Genomic DNA, 27,927 nt, shown 5'->3' with positions numbered 1-27,927 from the left:
AGTTGCTCCAGTTGCTCCAGTTGTTCCAGTTGCAGCATTCAATCCAGTTGCAGCATTTGGGCCGGTTGTAACATTTGGATCGGTCGCATTCGTGTATCGCGCCGCCTGGTTCGTGTATGCTTCCTTCGTAGCCAACCACTGTTTCTCAACAGCCTCCCACCTGACTTTCGCAACCAGTGCATGTCTGCTTGCCATTCTTGCTTTTTGTCTTGCTTCCTCAGCGGCGTGATTATCTGCTCTTTCCTGTTGTACCACGGACATTATGCCCGTACCAAAGGGGTTGGCCATAGCAGATAGTCTGTAAGTGAGGCTTGATAAAACGGCGCTCGTCTGTCAATTATGAGAAGTTTCGCTGCAATTTTCCCTGTTACTTGACGCGAATGAAAAAGCACCAGATACTGAAAGATTAGACAAACAGTCGCAAGGGGTGTTCACATCAGATTCGAGATATAGACTCCCCCCCCCTGGGGAACAACTGAGGGGTATCAACAAAATCTACAAAGGCGACGGTTGTCATATTGACAAAGGCGATGATCAATAAAGGTTGACGATATCTGAAAGCAGCACAAGGCAGACAGACGAACAAGACCGATGCAGCAGAGCACTTTCTAATAAAGAAAAGTCCACACTAAGAAACAAGAATTTACCTCGAAGGTACACGTGTAAAACAATTGCTCCTGTCTGCAACTGACATATGATACGTAATCGGCTCGTAAAGAACTGGCCACGAGACCTCCCTGCGCCCTCAGCGCGGGTTTCTAAAGTTCGGTTGGCAGGCGATGGAATGCCAATGATTTGCCGTGGCTCCGAGAAGCAAAACGCAGACGGAGAGCTTTGCGATTGGGATTATGAGCTTGTTTAATTAAGGAAAGTAAACGGAATTAGCCTTATAAAATACCATCTTCCGATACGGTTGGGTGGACGGCGATTGAAGGAGCGCATGAGCCAAAACTTTGATATGTGCATGCGAGCATCTGAGCCGGGCGGTAAAATTCCACCTCCACCGAATAGGGGCAATTAAGACACTTCAATAACAGTACCACGAGATTAGAGATAGAATAAAAGCAGATAGGCAATACAATACATTATTATCTCTTAAGAGGGTTGTTTGTTGGTAATTAGCCCTTGAAAGTGCTCGGATGCCCGTTCGTCTTTCCATACTTCCGCACTTTCCCGTTAATATCTGCAGATATGAAATAAGACACCAAGGCCACGATACAAACGAGTATGTTATCTATGACCCAGTTATTTCTCACTGAGCTGCCCCATGCCGAAGCTCTCATTATGGACCCAAGTAAGTTCGTCGTGATCAGGTACTCTCCGCTCTCCAGCCCTGAAATAGCAGCTGCGGCCACCGCATCCGGAGACTGCAATGGGTCTGGTTCTTCGAGAATCTTGGTAATTGCCGGCTTCCCAATGTTCTCATGAGCAAAGCCTGGCGTGTCGATCGATCCCGGGAATACGGTGTGAACTTTAACTGAGTCGCTGTAAAGCAGAATCTCCTGAGATAGCGTATCACTTAACGAGCGCATCGCAGCTTTGCATGGAGAATATGCCGAGTATCCCACAATGGGGTAGAACGCGAGAGTTGTGGCCGTAAATATGAAATGTCTTTGTCTCTCGCTCCTCGCTTCACCTGGTGCCAGCCACTCCTTCAGTATTGCCTGCGCCATTTCTGCACTTGCCCAGTAGTTGATATCCATCTGGTTCCTGAGCACCTTGCTGGGCGCATCTAGGAATAGCTGAGGTTCCGAGCTGCCAGCCATGCACCATACAACGTCGGGCGAGACACCACTGTTCCAAGCCATCACATCAGTGACGATGCGGGACGCTTCAGAGGCGTCTGTAAGATCGGCAGATATGTAGTGGAAGGTCTGGGTCGCAGAGGCTGCAGAAGCTTTGATTTCACTCAATGCTGCTTCCAGCTTGCCAACGTTGCGGGCGACGATAACCACGTTGGCACCTTTCCCCGAGAGAATTTTCGCCACCGAGAGACCCATTCCTTGTGATGCTCCGGTCAAGAGCACTGTCTAGGGATCATCAGCTATGAAGGCCATGGGGAGACTTTGGGGATGAGTATTGTACCTTCCCAGCCACATCAAAGTGGTTCTTGCGGCTAAGCCAACCCATTATGAACGCGCCGAGGCCAATGGCAAATATCAGAGAGGTCACAGTCTTCCAGGAGATCGCGGAGACGATATCGAGGCTCATTTGGGATTGTTGTGTGTTGTGAGAAGGATGGCGATCAGGAGGGGGCCCGTCAGCTCAGTAAATTAATGTCAGCTTGGTGGTTTTGAAATTGGAAACTTTTTAGGATCTAATTGCTCGAAGCTTAGTCTTCCAACTTCTAAAATATTGTAACTTGGCTTCAAGATACAGTAGCCATACCTTTCCATATATAATATATACGGCAGTTACTACAGGAATTCGCAAGAAATCCCCTTCAAGTCCAAAATGGAAGTCGCGACTGGCCGAGAGCCTCCTTGGCGGTACCTGGGTGTACTGATGCGGAATTACTTTTCGCCGCTATCTGGCACTAAGATAGTGGTATCGAAAAAGTTCGAGATCTCATCCACGACTGCGCTCAGTGAACGCCACTTTTCTAATTCTAACTGGACGTCACAAATACAAAATGGCAAAGAAAAGAAAGGGTTCAGGCCGAGCCGCTCCAAGCGGCCCGAAAGAATTTGACGAAAAAGATGGGAATCTTGGACCAATTACATCCTATAGGGACGTTGCCGACGAGGAAGATGACTTTCATATTAATAGAGACAAGGTGATGCTTGATGAGGGACCAGAGGCCAAAAGGCAGCGCAAATGGGCAGAGCAAGGTATGTTTAATGCGATTGTCTCCGTCGCCCCTGCGCCTACTAACAATAAACAGACGCATTCCTCGAGCCTTCCGATGAGGAAGTTCTTGGATACTCCGATGCTAGTTCCGAAGACGACGAGGCGGCAGGGAGCCGATTGAGCAAAAGCAAGTCGAATCGCAAGGCAACTTCGGATTCGGAAGGATCAGAGGCAGAGGAGGAGGACGAAGACGCTGAGGGTTGGGGATCATCGAAAAAAGACTACTACAATGCGGATAATATCGAGACGGAGGTGGACGCCTTAGAAGAGGAGGCTGAAGCAAAGCGTTTACAGCAAAAGAAGTTGCAGAGCATGTCCGAGGCAGATTTTGGGTTTGATGAAAACGAGTGGCTGCAAGAAGCAAAGGATGACGACGGAGACGTAGTCACAGAGATTCTAAAGGACGTGGAAATCACGGACGACTTGGGACCAGAGGAGCGACTGAAGCTGCTCCAGACGAGATACCCCGAATTCGAGTTTCTGGCAAATGAGTTCGTGGAATTACATCCGGTCCTGGAGGATCTCAACAACGAAATCAGCGCCACAGGGCCCAGGAATACTGTCGCGGTTATTAAGAGCCGTGCCTTGGCTGCTTATCTTGGAGCGCTGACAATGTACTTTGCCGTCCTCACTTCTACAGCAAAGGAAGAGAACGCCAAGTCAGCTCTTGACCCAATGGAACTCCGAGACCATGCGGTTATGGATAGTCTTCTACTGTGCCGCGAGATGTGGTCCAAAACAAAGACCCTTCAAGCAGAGGATATGCCATTTGGCGGCCTTGACGAAGATGAGATACTATCCGACGAAGCCACACCCGAAACCGACGAGGATGAGGCCTTTGAACGTATTCCATCAACCAAGAAGTCCAAAAAGGCTGCCAAGCTTGAAGCTGCTGCTGCTGCAACAGCTAAAGCGCGCAAGGCCCGAATCGACGCCAACGAAGCTTCTTTGACCGACCTCTCCTCCCTCATCCCCACCACCAAAACACGCAAATCCTCAAGCTCCAAGGCCAAGCCAGCTATCGTGCAAGACTCCGACTCCGACTTTGGAGAAGAAGAAACTCTCTCCTCGCGCGCCCTTGCTGAGAAGGCCGCCAAGAAGAAATCTCTCCGCTTCTACACCTCTCAAATCGCACAGAGGTCGAATAAGCGCAACGAGGCTGGTCGTGACGCGGGTGGTGATGCTGATCTACCGTACCGTGAGCGCCTGCGCGATAGGCAGAACAGGCTGAATGCTGAAGCTGAACGCCGTGGCAAGAAATTAGACGAGTATGGCCGAGGCGCTGAGCTTGGTGGAAATAGTGACGAAGAAGATGATGCGGATAGAGCCGCTGGCAAGAAGGTCCAAGACGAAGAAGATGAGTACTACGATCTCGTGGCACAAACGTCGAAGGCAAAGAAGGCTATGAAGGAAGATAAGCACGCAGCCCTTGTTGCTGCAGAGGCTGAGAATTCCTTGGCCAGAGTTGAGGGCGAGGATGTTGGTGAGGATGGCAAGCGTGCCATAGGATATGTGATTTCCAAAAACCGTGGACTCGCGCCGAAGAGGAAGAAGGAAGTCCGCAACCCCAGAGTTAAGAAGAGGATGAAGTATGAGGAGAAGATGAAGAAGTTGGGCAGCATGAAGGCCATTTATAAGGGCGGCGAGGAGCGCGGTGGTTACTCGGGTGAGAAGACTGGTATTAAGGCCGGGGTGGTTAAGAGTGTCAAGTTGTAGATATGGAGTCTTGAAAATGAAATCAAATTTGTTACAGACATGTACGTTCCATAGACCCCGGGCAAGCTACGGCATAGATATAATTTAACAAAAGTCACGGATCCCTTACGTGGTCACGATAATGTAGCTTGATGTGTTTGTAATGGCATATATTCATAGACCATCGTCCCTTTCCGCATCATGCAGAAGTCTGGTGGCTAGAACTGCTCTGGCTCGAGTAACACAAAAACGCCCGCTAATAGCATAAGCCCCGATGTGCAAGTGATACTCATTACAGTTATGTTTCCCGCACCGGGTCAGCTCAATTTCTTGAAGCTCAAGTACCCCAGTGGGTGTTTCCAGGTTTCGGTAAAAAAAAAACGAAACACTGTTTTCGATTCCGCTGTCGACGTCGCGCTTCCTTGTTCTGGGATCGACCCAGACGACCAGTTGTGGCCGGTTTCCAAATTGGAAGGCATCGCCGAAAGTCCACATGCTGACTGAGGCATGGGCAGATAGATCCCAAATGGGCCAGTTCTGCTTTCTTTCTCCATTTCATACAACGGTGGTGCCACGATCATGCACCAACCATCCCTGGGCCGTAGCTGCCATGGCGAGATGGGCCGTACTGTTGTTGGTTAAGCGCAGACTATCATATCGTTAGTTTTGTAGTAGAAATCAAGGTGACTCCCACTACCAACCTTCTTTCTTCTCTTTCCGGGGCCGCCCCGGTCATCGCCCTCGCCGGTTGAGTACCCAGCATCAACCATATCGTCATCAACATAGCCTTCCCCATAGCCCTCAAAGCTCGACTCATCATAGCCACGCTTCTTCACGGCTCTCTTGGGACGAGCAAGATCTGCCTTACTGCCGCGGGACATTGCTCCGGACTGTTGGCTTGCGCTCTTCTGCATACCGGCAGAGGTAGGCTTTGATGGGACTTGAGCGGCAGCCTTTTTCTCTGGAATATCCAACTCGCCTAGAACAGAGCTATCCCACATCTGCTTTGGTATCACACCTTTAGCCATCGTCATTGCCGCAGGCAGAGCCGCAAAGACATTCTGGGGCAACCCCTTCTCAATCTCTTTGCCAAGACGTTGAGTTACCATCCACTCATGTTCAGGTTCTCTCATCATAGACAGAAGGCCGCCTGAAGACTCTTCGTCGTTGACTGTGACGTCAAACTTCCCACTGATCCCCAAGTCCTTGATCTTGCCCTTGTATGTCTTGCGTAGTCCATTCTTCTCGCCACTTGGTAGAACTCGTGCCACTTTTGCCGCGGTTGGGTTGAGGCCGTATAGTTCGAATAGATCTAGTCCTAAATCCGGTTGCTTGTATGGATGAGCTAAATCAAGTCTGTGTTAACCAAATACTGAGGTAGATGATGCGCAGAACTTGAGATTCACAATGCCCGCACAAGGCGAACACCGAAACCTTTTGGGAGAGAAGGGAGCCTTACGAGTTCTGCAAAGTTGGTATATCTTGCCAACATCAAGGTGAAGGTCCTCAATACACAGCTTGCGTTCCTCGACATGAGCCTTCTTCTGCTCGCGATCACCAGTATCCTCCGATTCACGCTTGCGTTTGTTCGAAAGGTCATCAGCCTGGATGCTCGAATCGATCGACATCGGCGTCGCGCTATCGTGCGAGTCTGCCATAGTTGGCCCTTGGACTGTCCTAGAAATGGTTGAACTCATGTTGCCCGATACCCTGGTGTTTGGCACCTTCTCGCCCGAGGCCGTGTTTGGCTGGAGGGGGCTTTGTGGAGTCCGAGGTTGAAATGTCGCGGGCTGTGACCTTTTCACCTCGCTGTTCGGAGTAGGTGAGAGCGGGTACGATCTATTGGTAGCAGAATCTATTGGAGTCGACATCGATAAAACCTGTGAATGTGACGATGGTTACACGAAACAATGCGAATAACAGAAAATTGAGCCTGGCTCGCTACGTCAACCAAGACGAGCTGTCGTTTTCAAGAATAGTGCAGTTATAGGTGAAGAATCCGCCAGAGTGAATGTCAAGAGCTCGAGGATGAGGTGACCTCGGCGTTCAAGGAATCGATGGGTGCGATGACAGTGAAGATGTCTATCGGCGCGACCGGTCGCAATGAGGCGCTCGACCACCAACGGCGCCTTGAACAACAGGGACTCTATCGCATCAGTGAAGTCGCAATATGTCGATACAGGATGTATGCAAGGCGGTCACAACAGCGTATGGGCGTGACGGGTCGTGGTTGTCGTGGTGGTCGTCGTAGATGTGGTGGTTGACGGGTGAATTGGGGTCAAAGTGAACTGATCATCCATTTGTCGCCGGTGATTCTGGGCGGTGCCTCACTAACCCCAATACAGACTAGTGTATTGTCGGAATTATTTGTCTGCGACTTTCAGAATAATTTCTGCAGGGTCGATTATTTACTATCAGCGAGAATTACAATACAAAAAATAACCGCCCCCGCATTACAAATATCATGGGCGAAAGACAAAAGAGGCAGCGCCCTGAAGGGGAGGCCGAAGCTGCTTTTTTGCAATCCGACAATGAAGAAGTTTCTCCCAACAAGAAAGCACGCAAAGAAACGAATGCATCAGCAAGGAGATCTCTATTCGTCCGATCATTGCCTGCTACTGTTACCAGCGACGCTCTTACAAAACTGTTCTCGGAAAGCTACCCACTAAAGCACGCGACTGTGGTTCTTGACCCGGAGACAAAGCAATCGAAAGGCTATGGCTTTGTTACGTTTGCCGACGCAGAAGACGCGGAACGTGCGAAGGAGGAGTTCCACGGCAAGGCCTTTCAAGGACGGAAATTGAAAGTGGAGGTCGCAGAGCCCAGACATAGAGATGTGGACTCTGGCAAAGGAGCTGGAGGGAAGCGCACCAGCGTTATTTCGGCAGAAGCAGCTGCGGCCAAGACTAAGAGATCTGAGAAGATGCTCGAGGATCGCAAGCCTCCAAAGTTGATTATTCGAAACTTGCCTTGGAGCATTAAAGATCCAAAGGATTTAGAACTTCTGTTCCAGAAATTCGGAAAAGTCAAGCATGTAACACTCCCAAAAGTCAAGGATACTCAGGCTGGATTTGGATTTGTGGTGATGAGGGGCCGAAAAAACGCCGAAAAAGCACTGGAGGCTGTGAATGGGAACTTGATTGACGGCAGAATCCTTGCCGTCGATTGGGCTGTCGAGAAGGATGTCTGGGAAAAGGCCAAAACCGACGCTGGAGAAGAGCCAAAGCCCAAGAAGGCAGCTAAGAAGGCAAAGGCAGAGAAGCCAGCAAAGGAGGATGCTATGGATGTTGATAAGAAAGACGAAGATCCCAACGATGTCGACGCTGATGTTGCCAATTTTATGAAAAACTTTGGTGATGAATTGGAGTCTGAGCCCGAGGACGACGAGGATGAGGATGAGAATATGGATGATGCGGAGGACGAAGATGAGGACGAGGATGCCGACAACCTTGATGCAGAACTGGAGGAGCTGGAAGATGAATCTGAAGATGAGGAGGCTGCCGAGAAGGCGGCCGAAGCGGCTAGAAGAAAGGCCCAGTTCATTACTGATAACTCGTCGACACTCTTTGTTCGCAATCTTCCATTCACCGCTCGTGACCCTGAGTTGAAAGAGCATTTTATGCAATTCGGTGCCGTTCGATACGCCAGAGTGGTGATGGATCGCGCAACGGACAGACCTAAGGGCACCGGGTTCGTCTGCTTCTACAATGTTGAGGATGCCGACAACTGCGTCAAGAACGCCCCAAGATACCAGCCAACCGGAGCAAATGCTACCAAAAAGACCGATGCCAGCAATGTCAAGCATTCTATTCTCGAGAATGAGAGCGCAGACTCTTCCGGCACATACACCATCGATGGACGCGTACTCCAAGTTTCTCACGCCGTCGAGCGAGAGCAAGCTGTGAAGCTGACCGAACAGGGCATCAATAGCCGTGACAACAGGGACAAGGATAAGCGTCGTCTTTATCTTCTCTCGGAAGGTACCGTTGCCGCTGGTACTACTCTTTACAATGCACTATCTCCATCCGAAATCACCATGCGTGAGGACAGTGCCAAGCAGCGCAAGAAGCTCATCCAGGGCAACCCCTCGCTCCATCTTTCGTTAACTCGTCTCTCAATCCGCAACTTGCCGCGTTCTATCACATCTAAGGACCTCAAGGCCCTTGCCCGTGAAGGTGTCGTCGGTTTTGCCAAGGATGTGAAGTCAGGCCTCAGAGCCCAGCTGTCGAAGGAGGAGGAAGCCCGCGGTGGAGAACCCATGCGCGAGGCTGAGAAGCAGCGAAAGGCGAAAGGAAAGGGAATCGTCAAGCAGTCCAAGATTGTTTTCGAAGGTCGCGAGGGTGCCAAGGTGTCTGAAGAGAGTGGTGCAGGGCGCAGTCGCGGCTACGGATTCATCGAGTATGCGTCTCATCGCTGGGCTCTGATGGGCCTGCGCTGGCTTAACGGCCACGCCCTTGATGGCAACGGAGGAAAGAAGCAGAGACTGATTGTCGAGTTTGCGATTGAGAATGCTCAGGTTGTGGAGCGCAGAAAGGAGCGCGAGGAGAAGGCAAGAATTAGGAGTAAGGAGGTGCTTGAGGCGAGAGAGAAGGGAGAGCTGGAAGGCAAGAAGCCGGAGAAGAAAGCATTCACTAAGGATCAGCTGATGGCGAAAACACGTAAGGGAATGAAGGGTGGTAAGGAGAAGCCAGAGAAGAAGGGGAAGCCCAGGGAACCCGGAAAGGAGTGGAAGCAGAGGCCCGGAGCTTTCAATAAGGGCAAGCCGAGAGAAGAGAGGGGTGGAGGATCAGGCAGAGATGGTCCAAAGCCAACAAATGGAAAGGGGAAGTTTGCAGATAGAGTACCAAGGCAAGGTCCGGTTCCAGCTGGGAAGGACGCATCAAAATTCAAGCCAGGGTTTGCTGAGGGCGAGGAAGGGAGGTTGGCCAGAAGGGCTCAGATTATAGCTAAGAAGCGCTCGATGAGACGGGCGCGGAAGGCCTAGTGCGAGAGGCTTCGAGGGGAATTTTGTATGTAAATAGAAAATAATGGCGCTGGGATATCATCAATCAACAATTGGGATTTGACAGATACAATACAATCATCCGTGCTGCTGAAGTTTTGCTATTTTGCTTTCAACTTGATATAGTAAAATCTCCATGTAATAATTCTCTATATTAAAGTCCCTCTCTCATAAGTATCGAAACCACTGATTCCGTAAAACTCCCCACTTCATAGAAGCAATAAGAAACCCACTTATAAATTATCATGCCAAAGCAACTCTCACCGAAAAAGATCACGAACCCACTGTTTACCATTTCGCTGCCGATCTCCCAGGTGCAAACATGACAAACAACCCAAAATTTCCTGCTCGCTTAGACACGCGCTAGCGGCTCTGCGCCAGTATATAACCTCTCCTTCCCTCCCGAACCCTTTTCCTTTCTTCTTTATCATCTAGTAGGAGTTATAATTAATACTTATATACTTTTTATCACGGCTCCTCGCTTCGGCGCTTGCTGAGGGTTATTCAGTCCATGAATAGTCTTCCGTTCCCGGGAACCAAAATCAGATTCCAAGGTACCGTCTTTCCAAAACAGCCGCTCTCGACGCCTTTAGGTGGGGGAGTGACTGTGGGATGGTCTCTACATATCATTTTGAAAAGCATTGTTCTCTGAAGAAGACGAGCTGAGGGATTTGGTTGGCTGATGGCTTTTGCCAATGATGAGGGAATACACCGACCGATGCCCGGTCGGCAAGAAGATTCTTCAGATCGGACCCTTGAGGTCTCGTCTTAAGGATCATCTTGTATGGAGTGTGTGAAACAGTCCGACGTGACGATTCATACTTTTGGTTATTGTGTAGAGCAGCTCAACTTGTTCAGTGTGAACGTGCGGTCACCTAAGAGGGGCACGAGCTAGACAAGAAAACGGAGCGAAGATCGCATGCTGGTATCACCCCAAGGCGTTTGGTGAAGAACAAGATCCGACGACAAGAGTGTCTTGATTTGACACGGCGAACAGAGAGTCAATGCATCGACTTCGCATTCGACATAAACTTAATTTACTAAAGTGGCGTTTCGTAGACTTACTTTCAGTCCGATGTATTTAATAAGATTAGTCAGCAGAATTCGAAAGCTTGGGCGATCATATTGAGCTTATATCTACAACATTCCCACGACAACTGAGAGGATCGAACAGCTGGTCTACGCATTAGCAGCAAGTAACTACCCCATTTTCTTTATGCACAGAAATATGATTATATCTCGCAGTGTAGCTAACTCGTCATCTTTGGTAGGGTCTCTGAAATTCGGACGTCGCGAAACCTCATGGCGCAACAAAATCCCACTCAAATGATTCTCCTGACACAACAGCAACTCTACGGCGCAAAACCTTGCGAAACTCCCAACAGCAGGCGAGGTATGCTTATTTCACCATGGCAGCTTCTCTTGAGCTCGACAACGGGGAGCACATTACATATGAGTCGGCCCGCAAGAAAGATGCCAACATGATCAATGAAGCCACATACCCTGGAGCAAGGAGGCAGCTCTTTCAGAAGCTCCGGGATCAGCGTGTAGCGATCCAGGACATTGTTCGGCATCACCTGAGGCTGCGCGATGAAGACTCTTGTATTGTCGAAGATCAATGGATTCGTGGGAGCTTTAATGTGTGTATACCTGTGGAAGTAAGGTCGGCTGGCTTTAATCAGAGCCTGATCTTTCGCTGTCCTATGCCACACAAGCTTGCCGAAGCCAAATACCCTGCCACCGTTGACGAAAAGCTAAGCTCCGAGGTGGGAACCTACGTATGGATGCAAGAGCATTGCCCTGACATCCCTATTCCACGATTATACGGCTTTGGCTTCTCCGACAATCGACACGTAAGCCTTTTATATTACTTGCAAATTTCTTGCTAATATCGTCTACAGTTTATACACGAACAACAAATGCCTTTTTATGTCCGCTTTTGGCGTAAGCTTCAACGTTATTTCCGCAACTATTTTCGATACCCAACGTTATCTCAATATGTTTCCAGACCGACCTGCCCGCGTCTGCCCACTGCATATATGCTTCTTGAGCGTATCGGCCCTAACACGGGCGAAATACTTAGTGATGCATGGAATGAATATCGAAAGGAACCAGTCCGGAGGCAGAACCTCTTCCGAGATATGGCACGCTTGATGTTGTCTTTAGCTCGCATTCCCCAGCCTCGAATAGGCTCCTTCGAGTTTCACAACAACGGTACTATCACATTAACAAACCGACCACTGTCCTGTTCTGTCATCATATTAGAAAATAATGGTGCTCCAAGAACGATACCGAGAAATGAAACATACACTTCCACCGAGCCTTTTGTTGCAGATATGCTTACATTCCAGGACGACTTCTTTCTCGCCAATCCAAACGCTGTTTCAAGTATGGGAGACTGTCTCAGCCAGATGGCTGTTAAAGCAATGCTTCGGGCACTCTCGAATCATTATATACAGCGGGAAAGCCGTAATGGGCCATTCCATCTTCAGCTTACCGATTTTCATGCGAGCAACATCTTCGTTGACAAAGACTGGAACATTACATCTCTCATAGACCATGAGTGGGTTTGTGCGCTACCTGCTGGGATGCTTTCCGTGCCGTATTGGCTTACTGGGTGCGCTATCGATGACATAAGGGAGGAGAACCTCGGTGAGTTTGAAACCGTTCATCAAGAGTTTTTGGATATATTTGAAGAGGAGGAAGTCAAGATGGCGCCGACGAATCCGCCTGCAATGACGCGAATCATGCACGACAGCTGGAAATCTGGAGCAGTATGGTTCTGGCATTGTATTACGTCCGTGAATGCCGCGTGGTCTCTATTCGACGATCATATCAGTCCTAGATTTCTTGCGCTCTCTACAGATTCCGAAGAAGTACTTTCACAGTATTGGTGTGAGGGTTCTATGGTAGTTGCCAGGAGAAAGGTCGCCGAGCGGGAAGAATATGTACAACAGTTACAAGTTCTCTTTGACGAAAAGGCAGGCCTCTCTACAGATGGAGACATTCATAGCTAAGTCTATACTTCGGTAGAAATGCCGGCTCAAACAGATGTTGTTGGCCATTCAAACCTATGCCTTCTCCTTCCCATTCTCTCTTTCTCTGTCCTGCGGTTATTTTAACTCCTGCTCCTGCGCTGCATTTTGTTTCTCCTCTCTCGCCCTCTGCTTTCCTCTCTAAGTATCTTCAAACTTAAGGCCATGTTCTTTCTGTATAAAACCTCCCCGAATTTTAAGGAGGCCCGAATGGTCGCGATAAAGTTGGGCCGGGGGGGGGGGGGGGGGCGGGGGGGGGGGGGGGGGGGGCAGCGGAAGCGGTAGTCAGTGGCATGATTAGAACGATCGATAGGATGATCAACTGTGGTCGTCTTCTTGCTAAGGGGTCTTCTCAGGGAGGAATGGTTAAAGAAAATGATATATTAATAACAACTCCGTAGGCTTGCCTAGAAAATTCATGTGATTCTGAAACTATATATTCGTCTGTCGACGCAGGGACAGACGTTACGCTTTGAAATAGCATTGCACGCGCACCTAGGTCACAAATTGTTTGAAAATCTCGTTTTGTATGGCCAGCTTTTTGAATTTATATTACGCTAGAGCTACGAACCATAACTAGTATCTCAGTAAAGAGCGACTAGTATCACATCTAGTAGACGCGCTTTGGTGGGGACATGGAAGCCTTGATGGTCAAGCTTCCAACGTTCTGCCACCCCTTCTTGAGGAGAGAGACGAGGTAGTTGATGGACAACATGATGTTGGAGATCAGCTGGTCCTCAGTCATGCTGACGTTGCCGACAGCGACACCCATGCAGAGAACCTTCTTCAACTGGAACTTGATGGTGGACTTGACGTCGGTGATCTTGTCGGAGAGGGACTCGTTGTGGGAGACTGGGGTAGGGAACTTGCCAGCTGCATAATTTGTCAGAATTGAACGCGCATGTGGTGAGTGGAAAGTGGCTTACCCTTGGAGAGACCGGGACCCAAGAGACGGGGAATCTGCTTGATAAGAGCATCGGAAGCGATGAAGGCATCGTACTTGCGTGCGAGCTTCTTGATCAGCTTCTTGTTCTTGTTGAGCTTCTTCAAGTCATCAGCAGACATGGCGTCAACACCACCGTGCTTGGCACGATCGATATCGTGCTGGTCACCGAGAATGCTACAATCGTGTCAGCGCAAGTCCTTCCTTCATTCGTGCGTCGCAATATATTTGCGCTCGGGTCGAACATACCAGATGGCCATGTTTGGGCGGGGAACCTGGGGGAGCTTGATGGTTCCAGAGAAACGCTTATCACGTTGGGGATCGTAGTTCTTGAGGCCAATTTGCAACTCGACGGTCTCGAGGAAGTTGCGCTTCTTGGTCTCCAAGGAGTACTCAAGGAGCTCCTGGACGTGGGTTCGCACTCCGGCTGTGAGGGAAAGAAGTCAGCATCGCCATCGCTATCGCTATTGCTATCGCCATCTAGAGCGCTGCGGATTGATTTGGGAACATACCGACTGAGATCTTTGAGGCCATGATCGCAAGTCTTCCAATAGGGTTCTATTGGTGAGGATTTGTGCTGTGGTTAGTTGATCAGTTGAGGTTGATTTCGAAATTTCAATTGTGGGACAGCCCTCGCTTGAGGGCTTGGCGTTAAATTTTAGGTCACGTGGCGAACTTTTCCAACTGAATAATCTTACCCCACCATTTGACGCAACAGATCCCCACTGACATTATATGACAGTGTCCATGCCCAGCAATGTCGCTGCAATACGTCAAAAGCGATATCAAAATTTATATCAATCAAAGCATAAGTTATTTTTCATTATTTCTGCATCAGTATTTTAGTAATTGAAGCCGTATATCCGCGAACAGTGCGTGATTCATTCAAACAACCGCCTCAAAGATTGGTAATTATATTATTTAACTGGAGGACAAAAAATAAATAATATTTAATACATTGTCCATCCAATCTCCTTTGCGTCTTATTTCTTTATTATTCGTGTTGTAGACTATTAAGTCAGGTCTCTCTGATCCATTTACTGTCCAGTTTACTCACTGTTGGCGGATGGCATGTTCACCAACGTTTACTATGGTATATGGTGATGGTTCTTGAGTTCACTTCCATTAGACCATTTCATATCAATAGCTTCATGCCCAAGCTCTGCCACTACCTCACACTCATTTGATATTCATCTATATTCACACCCTGTATCCCCTTTTCGTCAACACGTTTTGAAATCCACAATCACAAACCTCGCCGACCATGTCGCGCACATTGGAAGCCGGAGCTGCACAACCAAGGATCTCCTTCACCAACTGGATCCTGGGAGGACCCCTCGTCACTGTGCCCCCAAGGCAGAGAAAACCAGGCGAACGATTACCAAGCGGTGATGCCAACAAAGAACTCAATCCAAAATGCAATTTCATTGACAACTCCAAACTCAACGAGAAGAGATATTACCAGAACAGGCGGGTGTCAAAGGACAAAGTCACAGACACGAAGAAAGATGCTGAGAAGGGGAATAAGGAGAAAGAACGAAGGGCTGAGGCTCTAAAAAAGGCTGTGCCGAAAGATGAAATTGCGAAGAAGGAAGAGGTAGACCCCCGCCCCTTGTTATTATCACCTATTATCGCCAGATGCTGATAATCGCGAGTAGCAGAACAAGCAAGCACAACAATCATCAGGATGGACAAAAGCCCAAGACGACAAGATCCTTGCCATGAAGAAAGCAGGAAACAGCTGGAAGATGATTGCCCAGGAAGTCGGCGCATCAAAGAAAGACGTCACGATCCGGTTCAAAGAACTCAGTAAGGCAGGCGAAAAGAGCGGCTACAACGATGACCCCTTCCCCTTCGGTGATATGCCGGGGATGTTTAAGGAAGATGAGCCGACTGAGGACTCCAAATCCCCTGCTAAACTCCAGAAGAAAGGCAAAGGGGAGAAGGGAGGAGGGAAGGCGGATAATGGCGGCAAGGGAGAGAAGGGGGAGAAAGACAAGATCGTGGTTGACAAAGCTGCGCTGGAGGCAGAGAATGGAAAGAAAGTACTGGTACCTGACTCCATCTGGACTATTGGCGACCTCGAAGTGCTGGCAAATGTGGAGGAACGATACAGGGAACTCAAGTGGATGCATGTCCAGGCGGGCTTCTATAACATGACAGGGCGGATGGTGGGGAGCGAGGTTATAAAAGCTAAATTTGAACAAGGCTGACTGGCTGGGCTGGAGTTAGAGGCGTCGGACAATTATGATTTGCACATGGGGGCTGGTTGCTATTTGACCTTGGATGGGGTGGTGGGGAGGGGGAGGCGTTCGGGGGGTTGCAGGTGAAGGCGTTAGTTGGCTTTAAACGCTGGTTGAATGCCGGCGCGCTTATATCAGAAAAGAATGGTGCAATGGCTCGCTTCTATTATTGGTAATCATAGAGATCGGGTTCAACAGATAGCTCTTAGAGTTTCACTGTTTTGTTGCACCTTGCTGCTGCTACTGACCAACCAGAAGATGCACACAGCTCCCTGGACTTCTAGACGGCATGGGGAATCATAAACAAGCTACAATCCGATAATAAACTTTATCCTTAATAACTCGATCCTGTATCGCGATTATGGGTGTTTCAAGTTCTCCCAATCTCACTACTATTGAAGGGCTTTGATATTTGCTCACAGGCACAACATCCAAGACCACGAATGTAGACAAAAAAACGTCTAACACCACAGGATTTCCAAGCACTTTAGCCACGCATAATAATTTGAAAAAGACAGCCTCAGAGATGGACTATCTTTCCCCCGTCTGGCAGTTTTCCGGTACCCCTCGCGTCCCAAATAACGCCGCAACATGCAAGCCAAGACTCGCGAGTAAGACGACAGAAACATGACAACTCACACCCGCCGGCCGGCTCAAAACCCTACAGCAAGGATATCGAAGTCATCGAGAAACCTCATCTTTGCAGTGATCCCGGATTAGCAGCAATGGAGCCTCCACCACGCCCTCGCCAAATATCGTTGACAGGATTGTGGAGGCGCAAGATTGGCGCGGAGACAATGGGAGAAGCAGCGTTTCTAGCGTTGATACAGCCTTATGGTCGTTGAAACGACCGAATAAGAATCTAGGGGTTGGTGTTACTGCGATTCAACTGTGCTTTCAGCTTGGTAATGGTAGTGTTACTGCGATTTAGCTGTGCCTTTCAACTTAGCGATGCAAGGGTGATGGGCGGCGATGTCTAGTATAGGTTTGGATGTCGTGATAGCTTCGCTTTCGGCCTTTTACCTTGAGGCAAGGCAAGGGTGATGGGCGACGGTGTCTGGTATAGGTTTGGACATTGTGATAGCCTCGCTTTCGGCATTTGGCCTTGAGGCAAGGGTAAAATGATGTGATATTCGCTGGCAATGGCAGTGATAAAATGGGTATATACAGGCCCCCCATCTACCACGGTGAGTATCTCTCATCTCATCATCACCACAAACAATCAAAGCCAAACCAGCAAAATAAACTCAAGATCTATCCAACCAACTCACACTTTCCAAACCATCACCATGCACTTCACCCAAACCCTCACCCTCCTCCTCCTCCCCCTCCTCGCCATCACCTCCCCCACCCTCCTGGAAGCCGCCGACGACATCACCACCCTCGACACCCGCACCGGCATCAACCTAGGCGCCCTCAAAGTCCTCCAGCACCGCCTCTTCACCGCCCACAACCAAATCACCAACATAGACAACGACCTCGTCGGCCCCTCCAACAACGTCGCAAACCAGTTGCCGGGAGCTGCGGGAGCGAGTTTCAGAGCCGCGTTGGAGAGATATCACGCTGAGCAGGGGAGGGCGAATGCAGATTTGGTGAAGTTGGAGAAGGGGTTGGGGGCGTATGTTGAGGCGGCTAATCATCATGAGAGAACTGATAGGAAGTTCTGGGGCAGAGGGGCTGGTGGGGAGGAATGAGGGGAGTGCAAGATGAAGCATCTTGATGAGGAACTTTGGATAAAAGACGCCAATGTATTGTGAAAATGCATTGGTGGAAACAAATAGATTTAAAATTGAAAGTGTTCTAGATCGATTCTTCTTGCCAGTTCTGTGCAGTTCATATGTTGTGTGTGGAAGGAGATGGAGTGGGATAACATTGCTGTGAACAACAAACACAAGGGAATCCAAAGAGAATATAGCTTCAAATGATGAGAACGAATGCCCTTTGGAACATCTCGTCATGTAGTTCCATACCAAGAACACCAACGAAGTCCGCACGCCACTTGACAAAGTCACCTGTCCCCCTTTCTCGCCTCGGCCCCTTAAACCCCCATCCCCCATCCCACCCCCTATAAAACCCTCCCCACCACCCCCCGATCGCTTAATCCTATATAAGGCCCCCTAAGCGTCCCCCCTCCATGAATCCAACAGCCGCCGGCCATCTGGTCGAACGGTAAGGCATGAGAGGCAACTTCACGCCTTCGGGTGTTCCTTAATTCCCTAGCGCTCGGGTTCGAGCCCCGTTCAGCTGGGAGCCTTTCTGGTGATAGAACGATTCGCTCTATATCATCAGCTGTTCCACGTACATCGTGGCTTAGTACAGTATGATCATTTGATGTTTCTTGTTCACTGAATTGAAGACTCATCATTAGTACTGTACCTTTCATTTTTGCTTTTTTTTGCACTTTTTGAGGCTTTTGAGGGTGAAAGGAGACAAGGAAAGGAAGGTAGGCGAAGAGCTCGGTTAGATTGTTTTCCATGTTTCTTATTCCTCGTCTTTGTTTTGCATAAAGAGTGGGCACTTTGTGACTTCGTACATTTGCTGATGATAGTAAATAGTATTACATCCCTTTTGTCCCAGTTGGATAGCTTCTTCACCATCCACAGGACTGAACCGTCCAAACATCTTAACATCTTCACAACTTCAAGCATACATTCGACGCCCACACCCGCACACACTCGCATCACCCGCATCACCCCACCATCCTACAAATCCTACACGCCCCCCTCATATCACCATCTACCTCCTCCTCACAACCCTCTTCTTCACAATCCCGATCCTGCCTTTTTTCGGCTTCTCGGGTCCCTGTTCGTGCACTTCTGGATCACCACCACAATCATCACAGCCATCAGGGAGCCGGATCGACTGCCAGACATGCTTGTTTTTGCAAGGCGTCTGGATCAGTGCGGCTGACGGGCAGAACCGGCCGAGGGCGGACGAGGTGTGCGTGCACGCGTGGATATGGAGATAGTAGTCGCACATGGTGAGGTGAGTGAGTGCCTATATTGGATGGGTGTGATCTTTGACAGTGTGATAGTGGTGCAGAAGATCAGACGGACGTTTGTCTGCTGCAGTCGTGCTGACGATGAGACGGAGTATTATGCTGACGGGCGTGATATAACGTGCCTGATGACTGGGCACGTGGAATATTTGAGGAGCAAGTAAAGCTGAGTCTTGAAGCGCATCAACGCTGACCGTGATTCAGGAACAAAACGTGCCTTGACGCTGTGTATAACTCTATCGTGTGATTGAGATTCTGTGTGAGGTAAAGAGCTCTACACTCCCCACCAGCGCACGCACGAACATTTATACTCCGCCACCTCCCAGGCCGTTGCCTGTCGATTCCACATCAAAAGCCTCTTTTCGTCAACGTGCAGAGACAGAAAGACTGTCCCGACTCAACGGGCATCATGTGAGGAGGCACTCTGCTTGCCTCGCCGCAAGCCGTCAAAAAGCTAGGCTACCAAACATCTTCATGGAAGCTGGCGGCCTCGGCCCGAGATTAAGAGTAACAGCCTCACTCGCAAACAGTGGCGCTGGAATTTGCAAACAGACGTCCAGAAATGGCAACAGGGCAATTGGGGTTTGTGTGTTTGGAGTAACAAGAGAATGCAAGGCGGATAGGGAATGGCAAATACTTGGCTTGCTGAGATGGAGCTAGTCTGAGAAGGAGGGCAGAGGAGAGGTCGAACCTCGGGAGCAAACCTTAACTCCGGCATATCAAGGTTTATATATATAAAATGCCGGACCTGACTACAGGTGTTTGACAGGCGTAACCCGCGATGGCGATCTGCAAAGAAGGGCGGAGATCAGGATTCAAGTAGCCGGTGCACGTGGGAGAAATATGAAAACGTAGCACAGCATGGTTGTATGAAACGAGACGATTTGGAATGAGAAGCAATGATGAGGCTGCAGGACAGCGAACTGACGTGACGGTGGACCGGGAAGATGCAGGGACGACGTGATGTCGATGATTAAGTTTAGGCACAGGTGGTGGGGCAATTTGAAATAGAAGATGAGGCCAGCAAACATGGTTTTTTGAGATATAATAATGTATTGAAATGAACGATGAAAAGGGGTTGCTCAACTTCAAACTCCAGACGAACCTGGTTGGCTGTAAAGAGAAGGAGCATCCATCATATCATATCTCATCTCATAGTGACATGTGAGACAAGAAGTTTTACACGATGTTTTGTCTTTTGAGATGTCGCTAATTGATATTGGACGTAGCGCCCTGAGATAAGGCGCTAAGCCCTTGATCTCCATTGATGTTTGAGCGCGCGGTTACCTTGTAACTGACTTGTACTATATGGTGTGTTTAGTATAGCACAGGTACATGGTTGCTTCATAGGGCTATGATGGTCAGGGAGGGGAGTAGTATGTTTGCGACCGTGAGAATGAAGATAGTGAGTGTATCAATTGGCGCGCGCGAAGGGTGTAGGATTGAGTATAATCGAGTATATATATACACACACACATCAAAAGCGGATCGGTTGGTTCTCTAGTCTAGACAAACCACACACGCACCGGAAGAACTATCAAGGAGAAAAGGAAGAAAAGGATCAATCTCACGGGCCGGCGAAAAAAGAGACAGAAACCGAAACCCGGAGTTTCCTTAGCGCCCATAACGTCCCGATCCGCGCGCAGGCCACCCCAGACAACCAAGACACCGAACTGACCCCAAACGGATCCAAACGGACCCAAACGGACCTAAACGGATCCCAAGGACCCCTGCTGGGAAACCTCGGTTGGCTAGATTGGCTAGATTGGCTAGATTGGCTTTAGTTGGCCATCGCGCATCTTTGCTCTTTGTCCCCGTTCAAACGTCCAATTCCATCTTCACCGCTTCACCGCCACTCCTCCTCCTTCACCGTGCAGCTCTCCTGCATCTGAGGAGAAAGGAAACGGTAACTAACACGCCATTTATTATCCCTTAGTCCTTATTCTACAAGGTCCAAACGTCAATCAGTCAGCCGTTCATTACCAGGGACAGACAGTACTACTGCCAGGACAGTGCTACTCCCAGTACTACTCCCACCACTCCAGCCCATACTCCCACTACTCCAGTCCACACATATAGCGCAACCTAACCTTGCCGCTATTACGACCCGTGGGTGGCTAAGTGCGTGTGAAGTGCGTGCCAAACCTGGGAGAGTGGGGAGAAAAGGGAAGAAAAAGAGCAAGGGCTTCGTTCGCCCTGGGTCTGTGAGGAGGCCGGTTGATGCGTTGGCAAGTGCAAGTGTCGAATACATACACGCATACACAACACCACACAGACGACAACACCAGGGAAAGAACGACCTTGCCCTGCCAACTTTATCCCGAATACCCAGTCGACCCCGTCATCCCCCACGCAATTGCCACGATTGACACGATTGACACGCTCGTACACGTCTAAATGCCTGAATAAACGCCCTATGAGGCCCAATTAACGTCGATTCCACCCTCAATTGACTCCCGCCTGTCCGTCTGTGGGACTCCCCATTCCTGGATTTGTCCAGCCACCTTCCCGTTCGTCGTTCATGGATCACTACTGCATATCCTCAATTGGCTTCTCCACCTCCGCTGCACCTACCATAAAACCAGCGTAGCGTCACGTCCCAGCGCGCGCATCCTGCGATGTCACCTCAATCTACCGCCGACACTGAGAATAAGAGTCCCCTTTCCTCGTCGCCGTCGCCGCCGATCTCCCTCTCCGACTTCTTTCTCTCAATTCCATACTTCATGGCCTCCACGGAGGTAGATCAGAAGTTCCTGGGGCAATTCGCAAAGAACATCGCCTCAGATAACCCGCTCCTGTCGTCCATGCTCTTCAAGCTACTTGGCCTCTCCGTCGTCCTTGCCAAGCAGCTCGTTCGCGCGCGCAAATTGCGAAAGCTCGATCCAACCCGTGCGACAAAGAGCCTGGACCTGTACTTCCACATCATATGGCTCAGCCGTGAGGGCCTCCTCATCGTGGAGCAATATGTCCTCCACATGGTCTCGTCGTTTGAGGAACTCAAAGTGCTGACCTACAAACTGCGTGCCTCCTTCTACCACATCTTTGTCCTCTTCCACAACCAACCGTCAATCAATTCAGCCGGGCCGCGCCAGATCACAACCCCACCAGGGCTACTATCCCCACGACAGAAGCAGGACAAGGGAAAGGCACCCGCCATACCAGGCACATCACATACACCAACCATTCCATCACCCCCCGAATCTCGCTCGTCCTCAGTCCAGCCCTCACACCCACTAGAAGGCGGACCTGTACAACACCCCGACGCCCAACGAGACGCGCGACAATCCGGCTCCGCAGCAGACTTCCTCCTCCAAAGCCGCGACTACATCCCTACCGCCATGGCCGCCTTCCAGGAAGCCAACGACCTCGCCGAGCGGCTCCTCTGGGGCTCCCACCCCCTCCGCCTCAGCGTCAAAACCGAATTCTCCGCCTTCCTCTACGACTGCGCCAAAGACGCCGACCGCTCCCGCCGCCTCGCCAAAAACACAATCGCAGAAGTCTACAACGCAACCGAAGGCATGGACGACGAGATGTTCGAAGACGCCGCCGAACTCGTGGGCACCCTCGGCAAGTTCATGAAGCGCGGCCTCGGCAGCGCAGGCGGCAGCAGCTCGGGAAGCAAGAGCACCCTCCGAGCTGGCGCCAGTGCGGCAGAACAGCGAGCGGAACCCCCGAGACCACTGAGGAGTACACCGCCCAGAGCCGAGAACCTGCGCAACGAAGCGCTGCGCGATGCCCGTGCGACGCCGCCTCGTGCGACACCCACGCGTGCCGTGCCGCCGAGGGGTCTGCTGACTCCGCCCGGGCACCCGAGGAGGGACGCGGAGGTGTCGCCGGCGGTGTCGGGGGTGGGGATGGATAATCCTATTTGATATGAAGATACGTTTTGATTCTGGCGTTTACGGTACGGCAAAGCGATGTTTTTTGTTCTATATCGGGGGGCTCTCTTATTACCAGTAGAGCGGAGAGACAGAGGGTGGGCGCATTTATGGCGGAGCTGTTTGCGCATGATCCATATGGCGTTGGGCTTTTGTATTGTTTAATGTATTAACATGAGATAGGGGGGGGTGGTGGCATTTGGTTGGAGATACCATTCTGTATATATTTCACCGTCGGTTGCGACGGTGATAATTTACTTTTTCGAAATGGGATGGGAGGGGGATGCATCAGAGCGGTGGGAGCGAGCATGGAGTGTGACGAGCGAGATAGTCACGGAATACAAATATTGATACTGTGGTATCAAGCTCCAAGAACTATTTTCGCTGCCCTGGCTGCCGATGACCGACAAGCAGCCAAAAGTGACACCCACTCCCATAAATCCAACCCCCCGCCAACCCCCATCCATCCGTACAACCCCCCAAGCATCTCACAAACACGACACCTCTCTTCCAAAATAGCACCCCCCTCACTCGCTCGCACTGCCCCTGAAAAAAAATCTAAAAAATCTCGATCTCAGCTCCCTCGCGTATCACGGATCATGTCTCACAACCGTCGATCGGTACTACAAGTAGGAAGGAGTAGGGTTCAGAGGTGTGAGACAACGTGGGGCGGCGGTAGGTACCGGGGAGGGTGGGGAAGGGGGAGGGGGGGGGAGGGGCTATTTATATAGCTTGGTTTTGGCGGAGGTGGATGGAGCGCTTCCTGTAAGGACCCCTCTGCTGTGGAAGGGAGGAACCAAAAAAAGCATTTCTTTGGCCTGGAGAGCACGACAGAGATGGAAAGTTGTCGGCGTGAAGAAGATGGCTGCTGTGTTGCTCACTGGCGAAAGTGACGGTGAGAGGGGGGAGAAGATCAACACTCCCATCCTGTCTCCTTTCAAGTTCTAGATATGGAAAGAACGATTACCAAGCAATGCCTCGATCGTAGCTTCCTCAGGAGCATTCAAGTCTTAGATATGGAAGGAACGATTACCAAGCCTGCCTCCATTGTAGCTTCCTCGAGAGCCTCCAATTTCTAGATACAGGAGGACCACCCGTTATTTGGAGTGTGCATCTTGACAGATACATGGAAGGAACGTAGGAGGAACGAAGAAGAGGGGAGTTTACATAGAAAAATGAGCCTAGGTTGGTAAGATATGTCTTATTTTATCCAACAGTATTCCTACTCGAGCGACTATGTAATCCATCACCTAAATACACCCCGATATACCTCGTCTTTTGAAGCTCCAACAAGCCTCCGATGATCAATGTCTTCAGCGTCCCAGATTGACCGTGTTTAAACACACTGCGAGTAGTAAGGTGGGGAGACGGGAGAGCAAGTTGAGCCGGACTATTTCAGGTTATCGTCAGCAGAGTTTCCATAAATCGGCCAAAACGAGACAGGAGAGAGCAACTTACAGCACAAACAGTACACCCCGTATAATCCTGCCCACCACACTGCTGGAACTTCGCAACACTGCAGCTGCCACCACCACCCCCGGGAGTTCCAGTCGCCGTCTGGGTAACTGCCGGCCCTGTCGTCGTCGCGGCTTCACCACCAGCAGAGCACTTCGAGCCGGCAACCTTGCTGCTTCCACCAGCGTAGACTGCGGGGCCCGGGTTGACGTAGGAGCTGATGGCTGCGTGGATGTTGATGAGGATTCCGGGATCGGTGGCCTTGTAAGCGCCGGGGAAGTTGACTGTTGCGGGAGAGGCGGAACCGCCGCCGCTGACGACGAGTTGGTCTGGAGGTTATATGGTTAGTAAGGGGGAGATGGGGTTGAGGGGTGGAAGAGACATACAGCAGCTCATGTAAAGCTGAGCACCGCCGGTGGAGCCAGCAACGTGAAGAGCGATGACTTCAGCGCGGAGAAGGTAGTCTCCAGCAGCGATATCGGATGGGATCTTCACATTCATCCTTCCACAGCAGTTGTTCAAGTCTCTGGTGCCCCACCAGTCGTCATCGGCGCTGTTACCGGCGGGGTTCTGGATAATCATTAGCATGAGAATATCCCGCGACGGATACTCAATTATCTTACCTTTGCCCAGGAATCTGCGTGGACCTTGAACCACCCTGTCGATCCATCTGCTGTCGAGGCATCGGCGACCTTGGACATATACACGTTGACTGGTCCCCAATGAGCACCTCCGATGGCTTCAGTACCACATGATCGATCTCCATTTTGCTAGAAAACCAGATCTCGTCAGCAACCCGTTCTATCACTGCATAGCATCACAAGAATTGAGACCATACCTGGTGCATCTCAACCGTCACGGTCTGACCTGCTACGACAGAGCACTTGCCAGACACGCCGGAACGGCCATTGCAGCGCATATCATTGCTCGTTACATCAGTGACTGGGTTATTTGTCAATGGCAGGCGGACACAAGTGGACTGGTAAGCACCGAGTTAGTCAACTCCATGAAGGATCTGGGTGGGGCTACATATCTGATCGACACCGTTGACCCAGAGGTCCTGGAACGTAGCGTGTCCAGCGACTTGCTGGGCTAGAATAGCCGCGACAATGGGAAGGATTGCAGATCTCATCCTGGCAGATATAGAGTATAGAACGATAAACTTGAAAATATAAACCTCGCAGATCCTGTCAACCAGACAGGCGAACGATCTTCATTATATGGAGGGATATAAAGAAGATCTGTGCTGGCAATGTCTCATCACAAGGCCGCCATATATTAAACTTACCCCCATTGAGAGTGCAATATATACGCCGGCCCTCGTGTCCAGCCAGCGGGACGGCGGGATCGTTGGGCGCTCACCAATATTTGCCTTCCAGACCGTAAGTGAGACTTGGAAGAGTCCGGGGAAGATCATGTGGTTGAACTGTATTCTTCCATCGATCTTGCCAAGGCGGTAAATTGTCAAAGTTTCATATGCAGCGGCCGCCGCCATTGGAGACCTTCCCCGCCAGGGTATATAGTATAATAACCTAGGAACGCCTACGGCTAAATTGATAGGCACAAATAAGCCCAAATCTTGTAGAGCCGGATCAAAACTATGGGGAGCCGGAGATTTTATAAATATGGGAGGCAACGGCAGTTAGCTCCCCGTTTTGAAATGGGTTTGGGGCGTCAGGGGCAACGTTGGGCCGAAGTGAGCGACGACTCCATCATCAGGGTAGGATCTGGTATTCACAATTCCAGCCTTTACAATATGACGCGTGATGGATGGTCTAGGCCGCACTTTATGCGGATGCGATCTCAATATATAATGATATCATTGAAGCTGCTGGATTTAGTTTCCTGTATCTCAAGTGCCGAAAGCTTAATTCCGCCATCTTGACGTCGTGTCTGCGCTTGACTGAATACCTCCCCTTAAACCCCATATACCGGGGCGACCGAACAGATCACTACTAGAAAGAACTCTCGCACTTTTGCATCTTCTTCAAGTATGTACATTCGCTCGGGCACCTGGTTGGCCGTATCTACCGCGGGATTAAACGCGCAAATAAACATACCAGCACGCCCGCCATTTCTAATAATGAACGTTTTCCTTCTTATTTACACTTCCAGCTCTCCGTTTTAACCAGACTGACATAAACAGGATGAAATATCTGATTGTAGGCTCAAGTATATCCACAAGGATGAGGACGTAACTACTGTCCAGACCACACTTCAGGTCCCGGGAAGGGGTATTCCTATTATTGTTAATAACGCAACCATATCACGCAAATTGTGGAGACTAACCGTTGTGTTCCACTCAGGTTGGAAGGGCGAACCATTGGGTCCCATCTGTAGGTTTGAGGTCAGCTCCGGTCTCATCACCCGCACAACTTTTTGTCCACAGCATCTGACTTTGGGGCAAAATCTAGACGCTTCGAAGGCTATACATACCCACCACTGCGACATCGCAAGTCCTGGATCTGTTTTCCTATTAGTCCACTTCACTAGGCGCATTCGGGGCCAGTCAACCTACCTTCATCCTTATATGCGCCTGGGAAGCTAGCGAGGTAATCGCCGCTCGGCGTCGCTGTTCCATTCCCAGTAATACTCAGCTGCGCACATTCGATGTAAAACTGCGGTGGCCTGCTGGCCAACATGATGACCTCGTGCCTGATCAAATACTTCCCTGGCTTAAGGTTCTTTGGGATGGCCACTGTATACCCAGGGGCAGCTGCAGCGGCGGGTTGGAGCAGCTCTCCCTGCACCCATGGACCGCGTAGATCTTCAGCCTCTGGCAATAGCCCAACCTGACCAATCTTGAACCACACATCACCACTGCCATCAAAGCCTTCACATGAGTCTCCCGGGCAAGCAGCCATGTACGCGAGTATAGGTCCTATCGAGTGAGGCCAGACATTGGGGAAAACATCCGGCATAAAGTTATCCCAATGTGCCGTGATGTTGTTGCCAGCACGTATGGGAGCGTGGATAGATGATGCCGTGGCGGTGCCATCCCAGTTACATGTCATGTTTCCGCTGGTTACGTCGAAAACGGGGTTGAAATCCCAACGCCTCTGGATACTCGGGACTTGGGGAGGGTCTGGGATGGGGTTGTTTTTCAAATCCCAGAGATGCCAAAGTGTTCTATATTTGTTGTCAGGTTCTTGGTCTTAAACGATAGTATAAGGGGATTGGTACCCATTATATTCAGCCCCGTCCACGGTATAGTGGCACACACCTCCATGAGCTGCCACCGTCGAAGCCAGAGCAACCAAGGACGCAATAACCCGAGACTTCATTTTGACGTGCTGTGGTTAAGAGTAAACCCAAATTGAGAGAAAGCCAACCCCAATGGGCATTGGAAGCTTCTTATATCTTCGTATGCCATTTTTGTCGATCCTAAATAGATTGTTACCAAGTCCCCAATCTCACCAGCTTTATTGCCGTAAGAGCTAGGCCGGGAGATGGGCAAGCATGCCAATCATAAAATCGAGTTCATATTGATAAAATCGGATCAATGTGTGGCATTAAGTGCAGCATCGCTCCCCGACGCCATTTCGTGAGGAATACTGGAGTCCCGTGTTTCAGACATATCAGATGCCTCCGCCAAGGCATTTAGGCACAGATTGTTTGGTGCTGATCTGCAGATCTATATGCCAAAAAATGGCAGCTATGACCGAGTCTCCGATGGCATTTTCTTGCGATCGACAACTTGAGGTTTAGCCGCCAAGTAATATATAGCCAGAAGGTTACTTCTATCAAAACTAGGCTGGATCCTTTACAAGTGTCGGCTTGACGGACCATATAAATCGCAAAAAGAGCTCACGACACGCGTCGGATTGT

General features: G+C 50.1%; 11 protein-coding genes across 11 annotated transcripts; 6 read left to right on the top strand and 5 right to left on the bottom strand.

Annotated features, from left to right (window-relative positions):
• Positions 1-962: 962 nt before the first annotated feature.
• TSC10 (3-dehydrosphinganine reductase) lies at positions 963-2,443 on the bottom strand. Its single transcript, XM_018279250.2, has 2 exons — positions 2,086-2,443; positions 963-2,030 (listed from the first exon to the last, which is right to left on the bottom strand). Exons 1-2 carry the CDS (start codon positions 2,209-2,211, stop codon positions 1,119-1,121), a joined length of 1,038 nt encoding a protein of 345 aa, XP_018126383.1. The 5' UTR covers positions 2,212-2,443; the 3' UTR covers positions 963-1,118.
• Positions 2,444-2,586: 143 nt separating this feature from the next.
• On the top strand, positions 2,587-4,665 carry VE01_09842 (uncharacterized protein). Its single transcript, XM_018279249.2, has 2 exons — positions 2,587-2,831; positions 2,885-4,665. Exons 1-2 carry the CDS (start codon positions 2,633-2,635, stop codon positions 4,564-4,566), a joined length of 1,881 nt encoding a protein of 626 aa, XP_018126369.1. The 5' UTR covers positions 2,587-2,632; the 3' UTR covers positions 4,567-4,665.
• VE01_09841 (uncharacterized protein) lies at positions 4,623-6,815 on the bottom strand. Its single transcript, XM_018279248.2, has 3 exons — positions 6,005-6,815; positions 5,247-5,890; positions 4,623-5,194 (listed from the first exon to the last, which is right to left on the bottom strand). The coding sequence occupies exons 1-3, from the start codon at positions 6,414-6,416 to the stop codon at positions 5,123-5,125; spliced, it is 1,128 nt and encodes a 375-aa protein (XP_018126371.2). The 5' UTR covers positions 6,417-6,815; the 3' UTR covers positions 4,623-5,122.
• Positions 6,816-6,858: 43 nt separating this feature from the next.
• NOP4 (RNA recognition motif-containing protein) lies at positions 6,859-9,640 on the top strand. Its single transcript, XM_018279247.2, has one exon. The coding sequence runs from the start codon at positions 7,010-7,012 to the stop codon at positions 9,527-9,529; it is 2,520 nt and encodes an 839-aa protein (XP_018126370.1). The 5' UTR covers positions 6,859-7,009; the 3' UTR covers positions 9,530-9,640.
• Positions 9,641-9,987: 347 nt separating this feature from the next.
• On the top strand, positions 9,988-12,818 carry VE01_09839 (uncharacterized protein). The gene is made up of 3 exons (XM_018279246.2): positions 9,988-10,743; positions 10,819-11,400; positions 11,449-12,818. The coding sequence occupies exons 2-3, from the start codon at positions 10,957-10,959 to the stop codon at positions 12,562-12,564; spliced, it is 1,560 nt and encodes a 519-aa protein (XP_018126408.1). The 5' UTR covers positions 9,988-10,743; positions 10,819-10,956; the 3' UTR covers positions 12,565-12,818.
• Positions 12,819-13,101: 283 nt separating this feature from the next.
• CRP74 (60S ribosomal protein L10a) lies at positions 13,102-14,113 on the bottom strand. The gene is made up of 4 exons (XM_018279245.2): positions 14,038-14,113; positions 13,775-13,952; positions 13,509-13,702; positions 13,102-13,455 (listed from the first exon to the last, which is right to left on the bottom strand). The coding sequence occupies exons 1-4, from the start codon at positions 14,057-14,059 to the stop codon at positions 13,193-13,195; spliced, it is 657 nt and encodes a 218-aa protein (XP_018126409.1). The 5' UTR covers positions 14,060-14,113; the 3' UTR covers positions 13,102-13,192.
• A 422-nt stretch (positions 14,114-14,535) lies between these two features.
• On the top strand, positions 14,536-15,790 carry VE01_09837 (uncharacterized protein). The gene is made up of 2 exons (XM_018279244.2): positions 14,536-15,122; positions 15,184-15,790. Exons 1-2 carry the CDS (start codon positions 14,790-14,792, stop codon positions 15,736-15,738), a joined length of 888 nt encoding a protein of 295 aa, XP_018126379.1. The 5' UTR covers positions 14,536-14,789; the 3' UTR covers positions 15,739-15,790.
• Positions 15,791-16,442: 652 nt separating this feature from the next.
• On the top strand, positions 16,443-17,462 carry VE01_09836 (uncharacterized protein; the record flags this gene model as incomplete). Its single annotated transcript, XM_018279243.2, has 1 exon — positions 16,443-17,462. The coding sequence occupies exon 1, from the start codon at positions 16,911-16,913 to the stop codon at positions 17,460-17,462; it is 552 nt and encodes a 183-aa protein (XP_018126380.2). The 5' UTR covers positions 16,443-16,910.
• A 2,991-nt stretch (positions 17,463-20,453) lies between these two features.
• On the top strand, positions 20,454-22,953 carry VE01_09835 (uncharacterized protein). The gene has a single exon (XM_018279242.2). The coding sequence runs from the start codon at positions 21,385-21,387 to the stop codon at positions 22,636-22,638; it is 1,254 nt and encodes a 417-aa protein (XP_018126357.1). The 5' UTR covers positions 20,454-21,384; the 3' UTR covers positions 22,639-22,953.
• A 915-nt stretch (positions 22,954-23,868) lies between these two features.
• Positions 23,869-25,145, bottom strand: VE01_09834 (uncharacterized protein). Its single transcript, XM_059464103.1, has 6 exons — positions 25,133-25,145; positions 24,938-25,081; positions 24,723-24,869; positions 24,486-24,669; positions 24,103-24,428; positions 23,869-24,034 (listed from the first exon to the last, which is right to left on the bottom strand). Exons 2-6 carry the CDS (start codon positions 25,016-25,018, stop codon positions 23,981-23,983), a joined length of 792 nt encoding a protein of 263 aa, XP_059319339.1. The 5' UTR covers positions 25,019-25,081; positions 25,133-25,145; the 3' UTR covers positions 23,869-23,980.
• Positions 25,146-26,078: 933 nt separating this feature from the next.
• Positions 26,079-27,600, bottom strand: VE01_09833 (uncharacterized protein). Its single transcript, XM_018279240.2, has 5 exons — positions 27,283-27,600; positions 26,618-27,228; positions 26,536-26,564; positions 26,389-26,433; positions 26,079-26,339 (listed from the first exon to the last, which is right to left on the bottom strand). The coding sequence occupies exons 1-5, from the start codon at positions 27,381-27,383 to the stop codon at positions 26,298-26,300; spliced, it is 828 nt and encodes a 275-aa protein (XP_018126359.1). The 5' UTR covers positions 27,384-27,600; the 3' UTR covers positions 26,079-26,297.
• Between the last annotated feature and the right edge of the window lie 327 nt (positions 27,601-27,927).

Source organism: Pseudogymnoascus verrucosus (assembly GCF_001662655.1).
Source record: "Pseudogymnoascus verrucosus strain UAMH 10579 unplaced genomic scaffold scaffold_59, whole genome shotgun sequence".
Lineage (NCBI taxonomy): Eukaryota > Fungi > Ascomycota > Leotiomycetes > Thelebolales > Thelebolaceae > Pseudogymnoascus > Pseudogymnoascus verrucosus.
This window is presented reverse-complemented; position numbering and strand designations above follow the sequence as displayed.